The sequence below is a fragment of the Petaurus breviceps genome, unplaced genomic scaffold (assembly GCF_028583685.1).
Source record: "Petaurus breviceps papuanus isolate PSGF00001 unplaced genomic scaffold, PetGlider_PUasm1.0 609, whole genome shotgun sequence".
In the NCBI taxonomy this organism is placed as follows: domain Eukaryota; kingdom Metazoa; phylum Chordata; class Mammalia; order Diprotodontia; family Petauridae; genus Petaurus; species Petaurus breviceps.
Window position 1 is genome coordinate 216537 of NW_027186401.1, and position 18368 is coordinate 234904.

The following is an 18368-nucleotide window of genomic DNA, read 5'->3' on the forward strand; positions in this document are numbered from 1 at the left end:
AGACTGGAGATCTGTGCAAAAGCCTTTCCACACTGATTACATTCATACGGTTTCTCTCCAGTGTGAATTCTCTGATGTGCAGCAAGATTGTAGCTATGTGTGAAAGTCTTTCCACACTGATCACATTCATAAGTTTTTCCTCCAGTGTGGATTCTCTGATGTACAGAAAGACTGGAGCTGCATCTGAAATCCTTTCCACACTGATCACATTCATAAGGTTTTCCTCCAGTGTGGATTCTCTGATGTACAGCAAGACTAGAGCTGCATCTGAAAGTCTTTCCACACTGATTACATTCATAAGGTTTCTCTCCAGTATGGATTCTCTGATGTGCAGTAAGAATGGAGTTTAGTCTGAAAGTCTTTCCACATTGATCACATTCGTAAGGTTTTTCTCCAGTGTGGATTCTCTGATGTGCAGTAAGAATGGAGTTTAGTCTGAAAGTCTTTCCACATTGATCACATTTGTAAGGTTTTTCTCCAGTGTGGATTCTCTGATGTACAGCAAGGCTGGAGCGGCAACTGAAAGTCCTTCTACACTGATTACATTCATAAGGTTTCTCTCCAGTGTGGATTATCTGATGCACAGCAAGGCTAGAGTGCTGTGTGAAAGCTTTTCCACACTGATCACATTCATAACGTTTCTCTCCAGTGTGGCTTCTCTTATGTGCAGCAAGATTGGAGCTACATCTGAAAGTCTTTCCACACTGATCACATTCATAAAGTTTCTCTCCTGTATGGATGCTGTGAAGTACAGCACAGATCTGTCTCCCAGTGAAGTCACAAGGATCATCCCTCATTAAACTTTCCTCTTTGTTTTCTTTCAGAGAAATGCTTAACTTCTCAGTAATCTCTTTTATTTCAGGTCTAATCTCTCCTTTTGTAAGAAAAAAACAATAAAACTTATATAAAGAGACACTTGTGTACATATATATAATTCCAAGTCCTTCCCTCCATTTTCAGAAAGTAAACTAAGTGATCTATGGCCTAATTCCCCAGGCTAAGAGTAAAGTCTTCCAAACTCACTGGACATAATGAATCATTTGAAAATGCCATTATCTCCCCTCTGCAGGATAACTTGACTTACAAAGAGCTTCCCACAATCACACTGGATCCTCACAAACACCAGAGACACCAGCAGACCCAGCATTCTCATTACATTCTCACCTCAGGTCATGAGCTTTGAATGGCCAAATGAGCTGGCTGACATCCCTGCAGCTAAGACTAGAACACCAACCCTCATGTGGACATGCTCTGTCCATGGTATTAGACTGACTTTCTCCACTGCACTTTGTGTTTTGTTTTTTTTTGTAAGAAAAAAATACTCCATTAATGCAAGCTGATTGTTCTCTCTCTCACTTTGGGTCTTCCTATTTGCTGAGACACAACAATATTGAAATTAGACTAATTAATAGCCCTGCAATGGGGCTTTAAGTTCAAGGGGAAAAAAGAGTAAATAAATGGGGCAAATATCACTGTAGCCTTATTTTCAGAAATTGCCACAGCCACCACCAACCTTGAGCACCCACCACCCTGAGCAGTCAGCAGCCTCAACCCTGGGCCAGAGCCCCACCAGCAACAAGATTACAACTCGCTGAAGGCTCACATGATCAGTAGCTTTTATTAGCAGTAAAATATTTTTAAATTTCAGTATGGATAATTTTTACACATACAATATTGTACTAAGCATAAAATGGACAGCAGCATATTGTAAACATAACTCTGATATGCACGGAGAAATAAAAAAATCCAGGTGAATCACTTTATTCCAATGTTCCCTTTCCTGTAGTGCTCTAGAACAGAACGCACAGTATCTCTGAGCTGGGCTGAAACTATTGTCATTCTTGTCTTGATTTTGCCTCTTTGTGCCCGAATTCTACTCTCCTTCCTAAACTATTACTGGCCTCACTCCTTGAGTTCCCTTAAGTCCCATTGAACTAAAAGTCTTTTCATCCCCACTCTCTGTTCCCTGGAGCAGCTAAGGCCAGAGGGCCCAGTGTGTTCCTTCACCTCAACCATCTCCATGTATATGCCAGACTGGGAGCTCCCTGACAGCATGGACTGGCTTGTCCCTTCTAAGAGCTTAGCAAGGTGCCAAGAAAGCCAAAGGTGCTTAATCCACCTTGTGACGGGGTGACAGGCCCAGGGCTGACACCAGGCCCCAGCCTCTACCTCAGTCCCTGTGCTCTGGTCTCTTAGTTGGCAAATGTAGGTTCTGGCCTCAGCCCTTACTCTTTCCTGTACCTAATCTCCTCTATTGAGTGGGCTTTGTCTCGTTCTAACCCTGCTGGGACCTGAGCAGACCCATGGTGAAGATCACAGAGACTTCTCTCTAGGCTTCTGAAGCATCTCATACTATGGACACCTGGGAGTTTCTACCTCCCATTTCTCCTACCTGAGACTGGCTGTTAACTCAATGAATCTGGCTGATGATTCTCCAAGCACAGGCCAAAGACTGAGCCTCAGAGATTAGGGGAGGGGCGCAGGTTCATGATTTATTAAAACATTGCCTTGGATTCATTCTAAGTAAGGCAGCAACCTTTGCTATTACTGAGATGCTGCTGAATGGAGGGAGAAAAAAATCATAAAAACACTGTCTGGGCCCACTGTACATCTAGGCTACATAATCTCAGTGTGACCCTCACTTGACATCTCCCTAACTCTCTTGGGGCAGCCAGGTGGTTTAGTGGATAGAGTACTGGTCAGGAAGACTCACGTTCAAATACAGCCTCACTTACTAGCTGTGTGACCCTGGGCAACTCACTTGGGCCCGCTGGCCTCAGTTTCCTCACTTATAAAATGAGGCTGAAAAGGAAATAGCAAACCACTCCACTATCTTTGGCAAGAAAACCCCCAATGGGATCGTGAAATGACCGAAAACCATATAAGTGACTCAGTATTCCATTCACCACAGCAGCTTTTCCGATTCTTGTCATTCTTCCACAACCCTTCCTCACTGCTTCCTCTAGTGTCCACCCCCTACTCACCTCCTCAGCAGAGAAATTTGTCTCATATTTTGCTGAAAAAATTGGATACTTATCAAGAACAATCTTGTCCTCCTCATCTCCTGTAAATCAGGTGCCCTCTTTTCTTTTTTGACCCCAGTATCAGATGAAATGGTCCTCCCTCTGCTAGCTAAAGCCAACTCCTGTTCCTGTGTGAATCATCTCGTTCCAGCCCGCCATCTTCCTCAGCATTCTGCCTCTCCAGCAGCCCCATTTTTTTCACTACTTTTCAGTCTTCCCTGTACTAGTGACTGCTTCCCAATTGCCACAAATCAAGCCATTTCTCTCTAATCCTCAATACGGTCACTTGTTTCATTCAACTTGATAATTATTTCCCTATGTGTTTCTTCCATTTAATACCTAAACAATTGGAGACGCCCATTTACAACTGGTGTCTCCAACTCCTTTGGTTTCTCTAAAATTCTCTGCAGTCTAGCTCCCAATTTCATTGTTCAATGGAAACTCGTCTCTCACCAAAAATCTCAAAGCTGCTAAATCCACCAACTATTTCTTCATCCTCATCCTTCCTGCCTTCTCTGTGGCCTCGACAGTCTGTCTGTTTTTCTCTCTCAGTTTCAGTGACACTCCTCTCCTGGTTCTCCCCCAGCCCTCCCCTCTTCCTCCTTTTCTAAGGCTCTGCAAGGCAGCCTTCCAATATTGTAGGCTAAGTAAAGTACCACACTTTCCTCACTGACAATCACACATCCACTCTCCTGACCCCCATTTTCAATCGGCTGCAAAGTCCTGTGACTCCCCCTTGGGAACATCTCTCCCAACACTGCCTCTGTCTTGGTTCAGGCCCCAATCCCCTCACGCCTGAGGTACTGCAAGAACCTGCTGCTGGCTCAGCTGCTTCAAGTCTCCCCTCCCTCCAGTCATTCCTCCACCCGTTTGTCAAAGTTCATGTTCCTAAAGCTCTGTACTGGCCCTGTCACCACATACTCAACAACCTCCTGTGGCTCCCTAGCCAAAGGATCCAATATAAAGTCCTCTCTGGGGCTGTCACCTACCCCATCTTCTCCGGCACTTCCAGTCTTTTTTTCACCTCATTTCTATACCAAAAGGTTTCTAATCTAGTGGCGTGGGCCTCCCTTCTGCTCTGTGAACAGGACATTGCACCTGTGCACTGAACAGGCTTTCCTCACATCCCTGTGCCTAGGATGCTCCCCCCCAGCCCCAGCCAGAGGCACCTTCCACAACAAACCCTGCCAGGCCTGCTTAGGCCTCCCCCTCTCAATGAGCTGCCATCTCTCCTGTCCAGGGTAGGCTCCTCCACTGCTGCCGCCTCCCCACCCCAGCCTCGGAGCTCCAGGAGAGTGGAGAACCTCCCCCTCCCCCCCCCCCTCGGAGCTCCAGGAGAGCGGAGGATGTTCCTTGTAGTTCTTTATGTCCCTGCTGCTTATCAGAGGGTCAGGCACAGAGCAGGCACTTCCCTTTTTTTTTTTTTTTTTGCACTTTGAGGGGAGTTCCTTCCCCAAAATACAAACAAAGACTTTGTAAAGGATAATAGATTTATCACTGAAGAGAGCTTCAAGACTGTGGTGTCCAACTCCCTCATTTTACAAATGGGGAAACTGAGGCTCAGTGGTTCAGTGACTTGCCCAGCATCCCACTACTCAAAAGTGTCTGAAGGAGAATTCCATGTCAGGTCTCCTACCCCCAAATCTAGCACTTGCTTCACCCCACACCCACAAGGCCCCTGTAATCCCAGCTCTCACACACCTGCTTTTCCCCCCACTCACCTGCACAGCAGCTCCTCAGGCCTTCTGGCTCCAGCAGCCATGGGGCTTCCCTCTCCTCCAAATAAGAGATCACATCTTCTGTGGGAACTGGCAGCCCTGGGCAAGAGGAATGAGGAAACCTTGTAACTTAGGTCTCTTTAGGGAAAAGAATGTGCATGTGACTGACTGCATTCTGAGAATCACTCCATCATGTCAGCACAGATCTGGCTTATTCTCCCATTCAGGCTTCTAAAGGCAGTAACCCAAACTGGGATGGGCCAGATCACCCTTGAGCTCCTGAAAATCAGACCCTGCTGAGTCAGCTTTGGCCCTCTTCCCCCCCCCCCCCAACCCCCTCACTCCCTCATCTATAAAAACCTTGGGACACTTCATACAGAGTCATAGCGTCCTCTACTGAGATGCTCCTGCTGGGGACCTCAATGAACCTTAGTCCAAATTCTGATCCTTGGCGAGTCTGTTATTTCTGACAGGGGCTGGCAAGCAAGGAGCACAGGAGGGTTCCCAGAAGTCCTGAAGCAAGGTTTCCATAGCATTTAGTTTGGGAGCTTTGGGGAGAGATGGGGAAAAAATCATGGAGCTAACTTGGAATCAGAAAATCTGGTCATGGTGTACCTAATTCATAGGAGGATGGACCCACTGCAAAGTTTCCATTATCTAGAAATTACAGGCAGCTGGAAGTGCAGCGGAGAGTGTCCTGGGCCTGGATTCACAAATGCCAGGGCTTAAACCCCGATTCAGACAGTTTCTAGCTGTGTGCTCCTAAACAACTCAGTTAACCTCTGTTTGCTGCAGGTTTCCCAAATGTCAAATGGGGATAATGATCTATCACCTAATGACAACATACTGCAAAGGAAGCACTTAGCACAAGAGCTGGAGAACAGCAGCTGAACAGAAATGCTTATTCCCTTCCTTCCTTTCCCACCATCTGGGCTGGAATTTGGGACAATGTCAACAGCTGGGAGCCACAAACTGAGGCTTCTCCCAAAGAAGGATGTCCTAAATATTTTGCCTGTCCCCAAATGGAAAAGCTGCCTGAGCAGTTTTCAGACTTGGCAGACAAAATTCATGTCCAGGGACAGACTGGACAACATCATGTGAGATTACGTCCACCCCTGAGATACTTCAACACTGATCTGATCTGGGACCTCAAGCTGCCTGGAATTGGTAACAGACAGCTTCAGAGCAACCAGGAGACCTCCAGGTCCTATAAACACAATGTACTGACCTTTTACAGGAAAACCAGTCAGCAGGAGGACCCTGTCTCTGGGACACAGGAGCCCAGGTCATTTCCCTTTCTAGTCACTGATAAATGCTCCAAAGCCAGCACAGTCTAGAATGGAGATATTCCCTCCAATAGCAGACTCAGAGTGGCCAGAGGAAGCGTCCTTACCCAGGGACAGCAGGATCCTGGCATTCTCCAGCATCACCTCCTTGTACAGCTCCTTCTGAGGAGGGCCCAGGAGGCCCCACTCCTCTGCGGTGAAGTCCACAGACACGTCCTGGAATGTCACCCACTCCTAAACCACCAAAACAGACAGCATGTAGAGCTGAAAGAGCCTCCAGAATGCCTGTGGTCTAACCCTCTTCAAGGTCTTACCCTTGATGAGTGTCAGAGTCAACATTGAAACCAAAGTCACGAAGCGCCCACTGCAATATGGAGAAAAGCATCTGATATGGTCAGTTGGAATAACTTAAAGAAAGGTCATACTACAGGATGTGCCTCCGTGTGCAGCCTCAAAGTATGCGTTTTATCTGTGAGGTCCGAAGATGTGTGGAAGAGAGAGACAGAAAGAAATTTCCGCCTTCTCAGAAATGATAGAAGTGACATGTGATACAGCAAACTGTGTGAGATGCTGGCAAGGGCAGCATGTTTGGGGAGGGAGGCTTGGAAGGGGAATATTTCTGTGTAATTAGGAAAAAGAGAGGAAAGAAAAAGACAAGATCTACTTTATTTCCTGAGAAGCTGAAACACAGCCTTCACTAGATAAATCATGAAAAGGATCCATAAGGCACAGTAATCACAATGTGGACTGAGCTGAGGGGCATGAGACTTCCCGGCCAAGTGAAAGAATGTAATCTGTGGTTACTCTGAGGGCTTGCGGCTGCCCTGGTGTGATGTGTCATGGTCAGAACATCTTACCCCTTCCCTTTAAATGCCTTTCATTCCTCAATAGGATATACTTTTATCCTAATATTTCGTCCCCATAGTCGGTCATTTGCTTGCATGTTGAACCACAATGACATTCCCATGTCGGGGTCGGGGTCCAGAGTGTCTGACCAAAGCTGATCAGAACAATATGAGCCCCTAAGGCTTTGCCACAGCTCAGACACAAACAGTCCATGTGAGCATCTGGGGTGGGGATGGCTTTAAATTCACACGTCTGCCATTCTTGGGAGCTCCTGTAATCCTGCTTGGCTGACACAGCACAGCCACTTCTCTGACGTGGGCAGGCCAGCCTGGGCAGTCCTTTGCCAGTGTCTCCCATGTTTCACAACTAATGACAAAGTTCTTGAGAGATCCTTGGGAACGTCCTTGGGTCACTTCTTCTGACCACCTTGTCAGCACCTTCTTTGCGTGAATTCTCCATAAAACAGTCTTTTACGCCAACGTTCTATTGGCATTTTAACAACTTGGCCAGTCTATGAGAGTTGTGCTCTGTGCAGTGGACTGGGAATGCTTGGCAGTCTAACTTGAGGAAGGACCTCACTGTCTGGTCCCTTATCCTGCCAGGTGACCTTCAGAATCTTCATAAGACAATTCAGATGGAAGCAATTCAGTTTCCTGGCATGGCACTGGCAGACTGCCCAGCTCTCACAGGCATACAACAGTGAGGTCAGCACAACAGCTCTGAGGCCTTCAGTCTGGTAGTCAGTCTAATACCTCTGCTCTCCACATTTTCCTTGGCAACCTTTCAAGCACTGGACTATCCCTGGCAATGAGTTTATCAACTCAAAATTAGTTATGGGAAACAGGAATTAATCTGAGGTCCAAAATGTGCTACAAGATACTGACTGAATTATCACAGCTGACAGGCTATCTGTGAGCAAGGTCAAGAAATTCCTTGGTAATTTGTGGCAAAGCTGTCATATGCAGAGCTCATTTTTATAACAGAAGATGAAGAAAATGACAAGAATCTTAGAAAACGTGTTTTGAACATGATGCAATGGGACAAGGCAGGTCATGGGACCACTTACTCCAGCTGGGTTCTCAGGACCCAGGCTGTCCAAGAGAGATTTCCCCAGAAGTCCCTGCTCTGAAGCGCGAGTTTTGCAACCAAAATATTACTTCAAAGGCATCTATCTACAGTTTGAAGAATGGGACAGAGGAGCCTGTGGTTGGCAGCCAGCCGCTGCACCCCATCCTCCACCGCCAGAAAGGAAACCCAAGCCGAGCAGATGACACTTCTCAACTCAGACTTAACCTCCAGGGGAAGAAAAAATGGAAAGGAGCCAATCCCCTAAGCATGGAAAGAGGACCTTGAGCTCTCACCAGCCTCCTTCCTCCAGCAGCCAGAAAGAGGAATTCAGCCTCTGCAGAGTCTTATAATTCCATGATTATTTTAGTCCTACACAGACACGTGTTTGACTCTAAATGATCTACTACTAAATGATAAAGTCTTCTCGGTGTGTGTATTCCCTAAATCTAGAGGTGACCTAGACTTAGGAGAATATCGATGTCAGTGTGGCTTAGCTGTGGGGACTAGCTTTTCCCAAAGAAGGGAACTTAATTCTGCAATGACACTAAAAACAAATCAAAGTCATTAAATACTAACTGATTTAAAGCTTATTCTTTTCACACCCTCATCAGCTGGGGGTAACATGGTGGAAAATACACTGTCAAGGTAAAAGATTCCAAATTTCTAGAATGACGGTAACCAGTGGATGGTGCATTGCAGAATGGTAGAGACAGTCTATTTTTCTTTTACGCTTCAAAAAAATATCTTTTTTTTCCTCCAATTACATATTAAAAATTTTTTAATGTTTATTGTTTATTAAAGTTTTGAGTTCCAAATTGTATCCCTCATGACCTCAGTGCCCACCCCCCATCTTATAGAAAACTGGAAGGTACAGGGATGTGGGCGAGGGCAGGAATGACAGAAGGAAGGGCAGGTTGCGGGAGGCTTTGGTCAGAAACAAAACACTGGTGAGGAGAGACAGGGTAAAAGGTGAGAGAGCAGGACAGAGGGAGGGAAATACCCAGTTAATTATCATAGCGGTAAATATGAACAGAATGAACTCCCCCATAAACTGCATTACTAGATGGAAAATGGCTCATTTTCATTGTATTAAATGTACAAGGTTTTTGCAGAAACAAAATGAATAAAACCAAGATTAAAAAGAAAACTGACAACGGGAAAAAAATCGACAAGTGTCTCTAATAAAGGTCTCACTTGTCAGATATACAGAGCTCTGAGTCAGATTTGTAAGGACACAAGTCACGACCCAATTGCTAAATGGTCCAAGTGCATGAAGTGGTCAGAAGCAGGAGGGCGCTGTCCACGGCAATCATGTCCAGTGAAGAACAGGGAATAACGTACTATTCTCAGTATCACAGGACTCATGAGGATAAATGCCACCCTCCTCCACAGAAAGAGCTAACAGAGTCTGAAGACAGACCTAAATCATATGCTTTTTCACTTTCTTTCCTCTGATTCAAGTTTTCTTTCACAAAGTGGCTAATACGGAAATGCCTGACATGACTGCACCTTAGGTGCCCCTATAACCTCCTTAGGATGCCATGTCATCTGCGGGAAGGGTAAGAGGAAGGAACTCGAAACAGGAATAAAAAATGTCTGTGTATGTCATTGGGGAAAAAACGAAATATGATTTAAAAAAGGTTAATAGCCAAAGGCAGCCAGGCTGCTTAGTGAGAGGACTGGAATCAGGGGGATCTGAGTCAAATTTAGCCTCAGACATGTACCAGCTGTGTGACCCTGGACAAGTCACTGAAGCCTGTTTGCCTCAGCTTCTTCTCTGTAAAAAAGTTGGGGAAGGAAATGGCAAACCACTCCAGCATCTTTGCCAAGAAAACCCCAGAGTGTGTCACAAAGAGGCAGACAGGACTGAAAGAGCCATTTCTCGAGAGATAAATGGTCAAAGGATATGAACCACAAATTCTCAAAGGAAGAAGTGCCAAGTGTCCCCAACCAGGGGAAAATGCTCCAAACTGCTAAGGAAAAGGCAAACCAAAACAACACTGAGGCTTCATCTCATTCTCTACAAAACTGACGGAAGAAATAAAGAATGGCACTAGCTTCAGGAGGGCCTGAGTTCAAATCCGGCCTCAGACGCCTAAACACTTACTAGCCGTGAGACCTTGGAAAAGTCACTTAACCCCAATTGCCCTGCATTCCACCCTCAAAAGAAAAAAGCAAAAATAAAAAAAAAAGATTGGCACCGGTCAGTGTTGGAGGGGTTCTGGGAAGATGGGCACACTGAGACAATGCTGGGCGAGCTAGGAAATGGTAGAAGATCATGAAGATCCTGGTTCAAATCCATCCTCAGACACATATTACCTATGTGACCTTGGTAAGTCACTGAACCTCTGTTTCCTCAAGAGTGAAATAGAGATGAGAAGAACACCTCCCATACAGGGCTGCTGTGAAAATGGTCAAAAGTAGATTTGGGAGAAAAGTCGTCACTTCATTTTGTCTTTGCCTTTGAGCTTGATGCCTCTCTGACAAGAACTGAGTGTCTTCTTCAGGACCCCACTTCCCCCACTGGAAAACAAAACTCCCAGGACCTTGAACAGCTCCCCAAACTCAGCCCTTCCCTATATCCTCTCTAACAAGGGAAGGCCCTTCACAAATGCTAATACGCTAACAGCTACCGAAGGAACTCTTTTCTTTGGCTTGGTTCAAACAACTCTGCTAAGGGCCTGGGAACTTGTGAGGGTGACCCAGAAGCCAACTTAGCCTGTTTTCTTGAGTTGCCATATTTTCTAGAAGTACTGGAGCAGAGTATGCAGAGGGCATACTGCCCTACCCCCTACCCCAGCTCACAGTATTTGCTCCTCTCAACCCTCACTGCCTCTCACTGTGACCTAGAGAGTCAAACCAGCTACAAGACAGGAGGGGTCAGCCTGCACCACACAGATAAAGTGTTGGTGCAGCTCGGACCCTGGAGGCCAGCAGGGCATCCTGCCTTCAAGGTCTGGCAGGGAGAGCTGGGCCAAAGAGGCAAAGGGGGGGGGGGAGCAGTTCTAGGGATGTGGGGGAGGGGTGGACACAGGGAGCAAAGAGAAGACCCCATGGGACAGAGGAACGAGTGAAGTGGTCATCCTTGTGACTGAGGGGCCATGAAGGGAAACCTTAAAAAAAAACAGCACACAGTAGGGCAGCAATGGGGATGGCGGAGTGTGGGTGGTTACTGCTTGTGATACCAAAGAGCCCTGAATCAATTCAAAACACAGGAGGAGAGAGCAGGGCAGTGTTGTTACTACTGTTTTCAATTTCCTGCCTATTTTTCTAAAGAAACAATCCTTAGGTAGGAGATTGCCAGACTGGAAGACCATCCTCTTTGTCTCTGGAAATGGCCCCTTTGTCTGATGTTGGCCCAGTCAGAGGACAGTGCACTCACCTGGGCTGGGGGTCTGCAGCTCCCAGGGGCCATTCCCTCTGGCTCCAGGCTCCCCGCTTGGGCCAGGCCTGGGTCCTCTGCAGGCTGAGCTGGGGAGACTGAAAGACCCCAGAGGGTCAGAGAGCCTTCATTTCTGTTCCCAGGCAGAAGGGTGGCCTATGGAGGATTAACAGAGGGTGAGGCCCTCCCCTCAGGGCAGAGACTCCAACCTAGAGGTAGGACAGGGCTTGGAAAAGGAGAAGGTCCCACCCTGTCTGGCTCCTTCTCCTCCATCCCTGTCTCCTTCCCCTCCCCACTCTCTCACAGAGAACCAAGGGGCAGAAGGGGCCAGGGGTCCCAGGTGGGATGAGACCAGAGTCTAAATGACTCCTGACTCAGAGCTCTCCCCCCAGCTGGTCCTCTGCCCCACCCTACACCCCTTGTCCCCTCTCTAATACACGCATACATTATCTAGACAACAGACTGACTGCTGGATCCAGGAGGAGCCAGGCTTAGGAAGGTTGTGGGTGGGGAGGGCTCTGGGATGGAGCCACCAGGGAATGACCAGGGGAAGCCTGAGACTGGGAGACCAAATCCAGTCTGGGATTCAGCCCCCTGGCAGGGGCCTGAGGGCTCTGAAAGAAGAGGAGGCAGGGGAGCAGGAGGCCTGAGGAAGGGGAGCACAGGTGGGGCCTGGAGGAAGACATTCTAGCCCAGCTTATGGCAGGGAGCTCAGGGACACTGCAGGGACAGAAGGGCTCCAGGGGGACACTGAGCCTGGGACAGCAGGAGGACTGTGTCCTGGGGTCTGACTAGGAGCTGGGGAGACTCCAGGGATCCTCTGGGGGAGCTTAGGCCTGAAAACCCTCAAGGGAGACCAGACACAGGGAGCCAGGGCCTGGGATCTGATAGGGAAGCAGCCCAGGGGCTGAGGGTCCAGGGGAGGGGGGACAGGCAGGAGCTTTGGTTCCTGATACCAAAGTCGGGTCCTCAGGGTGGGAAGAAGTTTGGGTCTTTATACGGGGCTTGGCCTAAAGGTACATCAATTGGATTTCTAACCAAAAGCTGGGGCAGGGAGACAGGACTCCTGGGTCCCTGTGGTAAGGTTTGAGTTTTGGGAAAGGGTGACCCAATCCTAAGTCGGGGGAGGGTGATTCCAGACATGTGGGAAGTGACTGGGATTCTGGAAAAGAGTTAGGGGAGGGAAGCTGGTCCAGCAGCCAGGCCTGGGAGAGAGGACTGCCCTGGGCCGACCTGGAGGGCACTCACCACGTGGTCAGAGGAGGAGGAGGAGACCAAGGCAGGGACAGCCAGCAGCAGCCAGCAGGTCTGTGAGGGGCTGGCTCAGCCCTGCCTGGGACCTGCAGGTTCAGAGCTGGGGTCCAGGAGGCAGAGATCTCAGGTCCAAGAGAAGGCAGGGTGGTCTCAGGCCTGAGGGAGGAAGGCAGAGAGATCTGGGCCAGAAGGGAAGGAAGCAGGCAGACCAATCTCAGCCGAAGTTCCAGTTTTCAGCCAGCCCCCTCTGGGAGGGTCCTCCCACCCTCTGCCCAGCCCCTGAGGCCCCAGGATGTCCCCTTTGCTCCAATCACGCCCAGGAGCTCAGGACCCTGCCAAGCCCTGCCCTCCCTACCTGGAATTCCTTGGCCACTGGGATGAGCCCTCCCCCTCCCAGGCCCCTAAGCTCCACCCCAGGGCTCTAATTACACCTGGGCCACCACCCACCTGCTGGCCAGCTCTGAGAGCTCCTCCTCCCCATCACTACACCCTGATTCCTTACTGGAGGAAAGATTGGGGACTTTAGGAGGTGGGAGGGGGAGAGAAAGAAGAGACAGGCTGCAGATTTCCAGGCAAGGAAGTGAACACAGGGAAACTGAGTCCTGCTTAGCTTCTGAATGGAGGCTGTGCAGGAATGCAGACAGTGGGGTGGACACATTTCTCCCAACTTAAATGAGAATGGGGATTATGTAAAGTCAGGTCCCAGGAGGATAATCAGGGTGTTTGACCCTCTTAAGGCCAGATCAGCCCTTCATGTAAAATACACTTAAAATTTAGTGTTTCAGGGGATGTGTTAGGAGAATTCAATGTAAGTGGATCAGAATTACCGGGCTGTTTCCTCTGAATTCATTCAGTCTACAGGGCCAGAGGGAGAAATGGATAAAGTGGCTTTTAAGTATACACTAATTCTAACTAATATAACCACCTCAATGGATGTTACTTGGCAATTTGGTTTCATGCATTAAAAACTGTAACATTTTTCATGTTATTATTATGGTTCTGAATTTTCCTCTTTTGGGGATTTGGGGGAGATCACCCTATAAGTTATGCTTTTAATTTGAAAAAAAAAAAAGATTTCTAGAAGGACATACCATCGTACCCTTAGAAAAGGAATATGAACCAGCCAGAGGCCTCCCCAAATCATTTGGAACTCCCCCTCACCCACCTGAGAAAGGCCTAAAACCTGGACTGGCCAATCAAGACAGACACTGAGGCCCATTGAGCTTAGCCTCCCATAATGCCTTTTGTGCTCTGTCCTAACAGAGATGCCTAGTCCTGTGTCAGTACACACACACACACACACACACACACACACACACACACACACACACACACTCATAGAGTCAAGTTAATAACCAGAGAAACACAGACATCCTGGGATATAATTAAAATGGACACTCTGACATTCTCTTATCTCATTGTATTTACAGTCTCTCCCACTGAGAACTTCCTTTCTCACATCAGGGTTAACACAGGAGAGGACACTAGTCTGGGGCTGACATGGGCATCCTGAGCTGGGCCTGCTCTAAGGGGATAAAGGGTTTCCTTCAGCTTGTGACTCTGAGCTCACGATTCTTTTCTGACCCTCTGGCTTGATGAGACTAAATAAGCCCGTTATAGCACATAGACAGCCAGACTTTGTGCCTTCCTTGGTCAAACCTTGGGTAAACACTTGACAGCAGCCTCACAGACCATCCTCTTTGTCTCTGGAAATGGCCTCTTTCGGTGATGCTGGTCCAGTCTGAGGACAGAATGCACTCACCTGGGCTGGGGGTCTGCAGCTCCCAGGGGCCATTCCCCCTGGCTCCAGGCTCCCTGCTTGGGTCAGGCCTTGGTGCTCGGCAGGCTGAGGTGGAGAGGGAGGATCCCAGAGGGGCAGAGTCTTTCCCTTTTCTTCCAGGGCAGGAGGCTGGGCTATGGGGATTTACCCGGGGTGAAGTCCTTCCCTCAGGGCATACAACTTATAGGAAGTGTAGGGCCTGGAAATGAAGATGGTCCCTTCCTCTTTCCCTTTCTCTTCCAGAGAACCAAGAGGCAGAAGGGGCTTGGGATCCCAGGTGGGGTGAGAACAATCAAAGCCTCAATGGGTCTGGAACCTGACATCTCCAGCCCACCTGGTCCTCTGCCCTTTGCTGCATCCCCTCTCCCCAAGTAATGGTTGGGGATGGGGAGGGCTCTGGGATGGAGAAGAGAATGAGGAGACAGAATCCAGTCTGGGATTCAGTCCCCTGGCAGGGGCCTGAGGGCTCTGAAAGAAGAGGGGCAGGGGAACAGGAGGCCTGGGGAAGGGGAGCATAGGTGGGGGCTGGGAGGAAGACATTCTAGCCCAGCTCATGGCAGGGAGCTCAGGGACACTGCAGGGACAGAAGGGCTCCAGGGGGACACTGAGCCTGGGACAGCAGGAGGACTGTGTCCTGGGGTCTCACTAGGAACTGGGGAGGACTCCGGGGACCCTCTAGGGGAGCCAGGGCTGCGATCTGGCAGGGAAGCAGCCCGGGGGCGGCGGGCGCCGGGCAGGGGGGACCAGGTCCACCTCTCACCTGGAGCCGGGCTCCCACAGACAGAGAACACCTGGTCCCGGAGGGGAGGCTGGAAGCGGGGCCCGAGGGAAACCTGGGACGAGGCTGGTGCCAATGGTGAAATATCGCCCTCTCGCCCCGCCTCGTGCGCTCTGTCAGCCCGCTTTGCTGCGTCTGGGCTTGGGCAGAGCCGGGCAGCGCGGCCAGGGCATCTCCCGCCCTGGGGCTGCGGATGAGTCTGGAGCTCCGCGGACAGCGCCCGGGCAGCGGCTTCTAGGAGAGCTCCGCCGCTCCCGTCCCCAGGTAAGGCCGGAAGAGAGGCGGAGCGCCGCGATCTGGGGGCCCCGGACGCCCCGGGACTGGCCCCAACAGCAGCGCTCCTGGCCAGCCTGGCCCCGGCGGCTCCCGGGGAGGGGCCCCCAGCCGCCTCCCCTCCGGCAACTGAGCCTTGGGGGAGGGGGAGGGGTCGCGGGGAGGCGGGGCCGAGGGGAGGCGGGGCCTCGGGGCCGCGGGGAGGCGGGGGCTCGGGGCCGAGGGGGAGGCGGGGCCGCGGGTGAGGCGGGGCCGAGGGGCCGCGGGGGGCGGGGCCGCGGGGAGGCGGGGCCGCGGGGCCTCGGGGGGCGGGGTCGTGGGGCCTCCTACCCCGGAGCGGCCAGGACGGGCCTCGCCCCTCCCCCAGCCTGGGGCTCTGCAGCTCACCTGGAGCCGGGACACACACCCACCCTCAGAAATCACCTAACCCCACCCCCAGCCGCAGGGCCAGCGGAGCCCAGGGGAATACTGAACATGCTCCAGCAGGCAGGAGACCAGAAGTGGCTCCTTAGAGCCTCTCCCAGGTCTGGCACCAGGCCAAGGGGCGGGGTCGCTCCGTGGGTTGGGGGGCGCTTCCCGTTGTGGTCTTCTGGGAAATGTAGTCTGGGCTGGAACTGACAAGGGTTTGGGGAGGAGGGGCGGGGCGAAGCCCACGTGGTGTCCTCTGTGGATTCCAACTGGCCGTGCCCAAGCCAGTATCCTGACTTTGATACTGAGAAGCCAGAACCAATTTCAGGGCGGAACATGAGGGCGGGGCAAGGATGGGGCGGGGCAAGGGAGGTGGGAGGGGCCCTGAGCTCTGGTTGGTTGGCTCAGTCCTAGTTCCAGGCCCCCAGCCCCCAAAGAGTCACCAGCCTGAAAGAATTCTTAGAAGATCTTTTAAAAGCCTTTAAAAATCAAAGGACAGAGATGCAGGAAAAGCTAAAATAGAAAATAAGAATAATCCGAAAATACCAAGAAGGGATTGAAAGGAAAGTCAAGCAATTAGAAAAGGAGATTCAGAGTCTAAAGGAAGAAAATGACACCTTGAAAATTACAATTGGGCAAAGTGAAGCCAGGAAATCCCGAGAGATCAGGAGATAATTACACAAAATATGAATAATGAAGAAACAGAAGAGGAAGTGAATCATCTTATAAGAAAAACAACAGATTTGGAGAATAGATCAAGAAAAGGAAATATAAAGTAACTGGATTAACTGAAAGTTACGATCAGAAAAAGAATCTTGATACAAAAATACAAGAAATAATTAAAGAAAATTGTCCTGAAGCATTAGAAGAAGGCGGCAAGTAGAAATAGAAAAAAAAAACAAACAAACGCCAGTCATGACTTAAAAGATCCTATGAAGCAAACTCATAGGAATATCAGTCAAATCAGTAAATTCAAAAAATCCCCAGCTCAAGGATAAAACATTAAAAGCATCAAGATTAAAACAATTTAAATGTGATGGTGGCACAATTAGAATCACACAAGACCTAGCAGCAGATACATTAAAGGACCGCATGTCTTGGAACACAACATATCAAAGAGCAAAAGAAATGGGGCTCCTCCAGGAAATATCATACCCTGCAAAGGTAAGTATTATCCTGAATGAAAAAAAGTGGACATTTGATAAACTCTCAGATTTTCAAGACTTTGTAAAAAAAAATCCTCAACTTAATAGAAGATATGACCTAGAAGAACCAAGAAAAATATAAGGCAGATGCCAAACACTGATTATAAGGGATTCATAAGGACAGACTGTCTACTTTTTAAATATTTAAAATGCAAAATGTATGTCTAAGATTCTTATTAATAATTGTGTAATTCATAAGAAAATTTGGTGTAAACCTGACTATATGAATTTTAAAAGTAAAACCATTTAGGAACAGCAAAAAAGAATAAATATTTTATACAAATGAGATGCAAGAGAAAGAATCAGTAAAGAGATTCAAATTAGATGGGGGAGAAGGACTGGTATTTCTTGTAATTTACATTTATCGGGAATGGAGGTTGGGAATTCATAACCCTGGCCCAAGGTGGTGAATGATATTATGTGAAAAGACTGGGAAGGAAAGAGGTGTGGAATAGCTGCTTTTGTGAGTGACTTATTAGGGAATCAATTTGGGATCAATTATTTTTTTTTATTAATTAATTTTTAGTTTTCAACATTCAGTTCCACAGGTGTCTGAGTTTTAAATTTTCTCTGCCTCCCCCTCCCCGTACACTATTGTGCTATAAGAAATGAGGAGCAGACAGACTTCATAATTACCTGGAGAGACTTACATAAACTGATGTTGAGTGAGAAGAGTAGAAACAGAAGAAATTTGTACACAATTACAGACACAACATATGCATGACCACTAAATTTGATAGACTGGGCTCCTCCCAGCAATGCAAGCTTGTAAGACAGCTCCAAAAGACTCACAATGGAAAGGGATATCCACATCCAGAGAAAGAATTACAGAGTCTCAATGCAGATTGAAGCAAACTATTTGCTCTCTCTTTTTCTTGTTTTGTTTCCTCTTTCCCACTGTTCATTCCATTGCTTGTAATCCTTCTTTACAACCTGACTACTATTTAATGTGAAGGTATTTGTAGATCCTATATTTGATTGCATGCTGCCATGGGGGAGGTGAAGAGAGGGAGGGGGAGAAAATTTGAAACTCAAGGAATTATGGCACTGAATGTTATAAACTAAAAGTAAATAAGTTAATTAATTAAAAAAAAACAAAGAATCAGATATGACTGAAACAAATTTACAGCAACGACAAACCTCTTCTTCATTTGGATGGAAACAGTCTTGCACTACTGAGTTCAAGACAGATGGTAATAGATATCTCCTAAGAATATTCTTACATTTTTGTGTATATAAGACTTTTATTTCTTATTTTAAGGAAATTAGGTTTTTCTCTTTATCATTATACAAGAATTTTATTACTCTGCACAATATTCTTCCATTTCTGCTCATTTCACTTTCCAT

At 48.4% G+C, this 18368-nt stretch overlaps 1 protein-coding gene across 1 annotated transcript in view; it reads right to left on the reverse strand.

Moving 5' to 3' along the window:
• Positions 1–15513, reverse strand: part of LOC138173588 (zinc finger protein 420-like) — a 118160-nt gene extending 102647 nt beyond the window's left edge. Inside the window, exons 1-4 of the mRNA XM_069103628.1 lie at positions 15118–15513; positions 14340–14556; positions 12572–12733; positions 11324–11479 (exon numbers count right to left, since the gene is read on the reverse strand). Coding sequence (XP_068959729.1) covers positions 11324–11356 — 33 coding nt within the window. The 5' untranslated portion in view covers positions 11357–11479; positions 12572–12733; positions 14340–14556; positions 15118–15513. The remainder of the gene's footprint in view (positions 1–11323; positions 11480–12571; positions 12734–14339; positions 14557–15117) is intronic.
• Positions 15514–18368: the final 2855 nt, after the last annotated feature.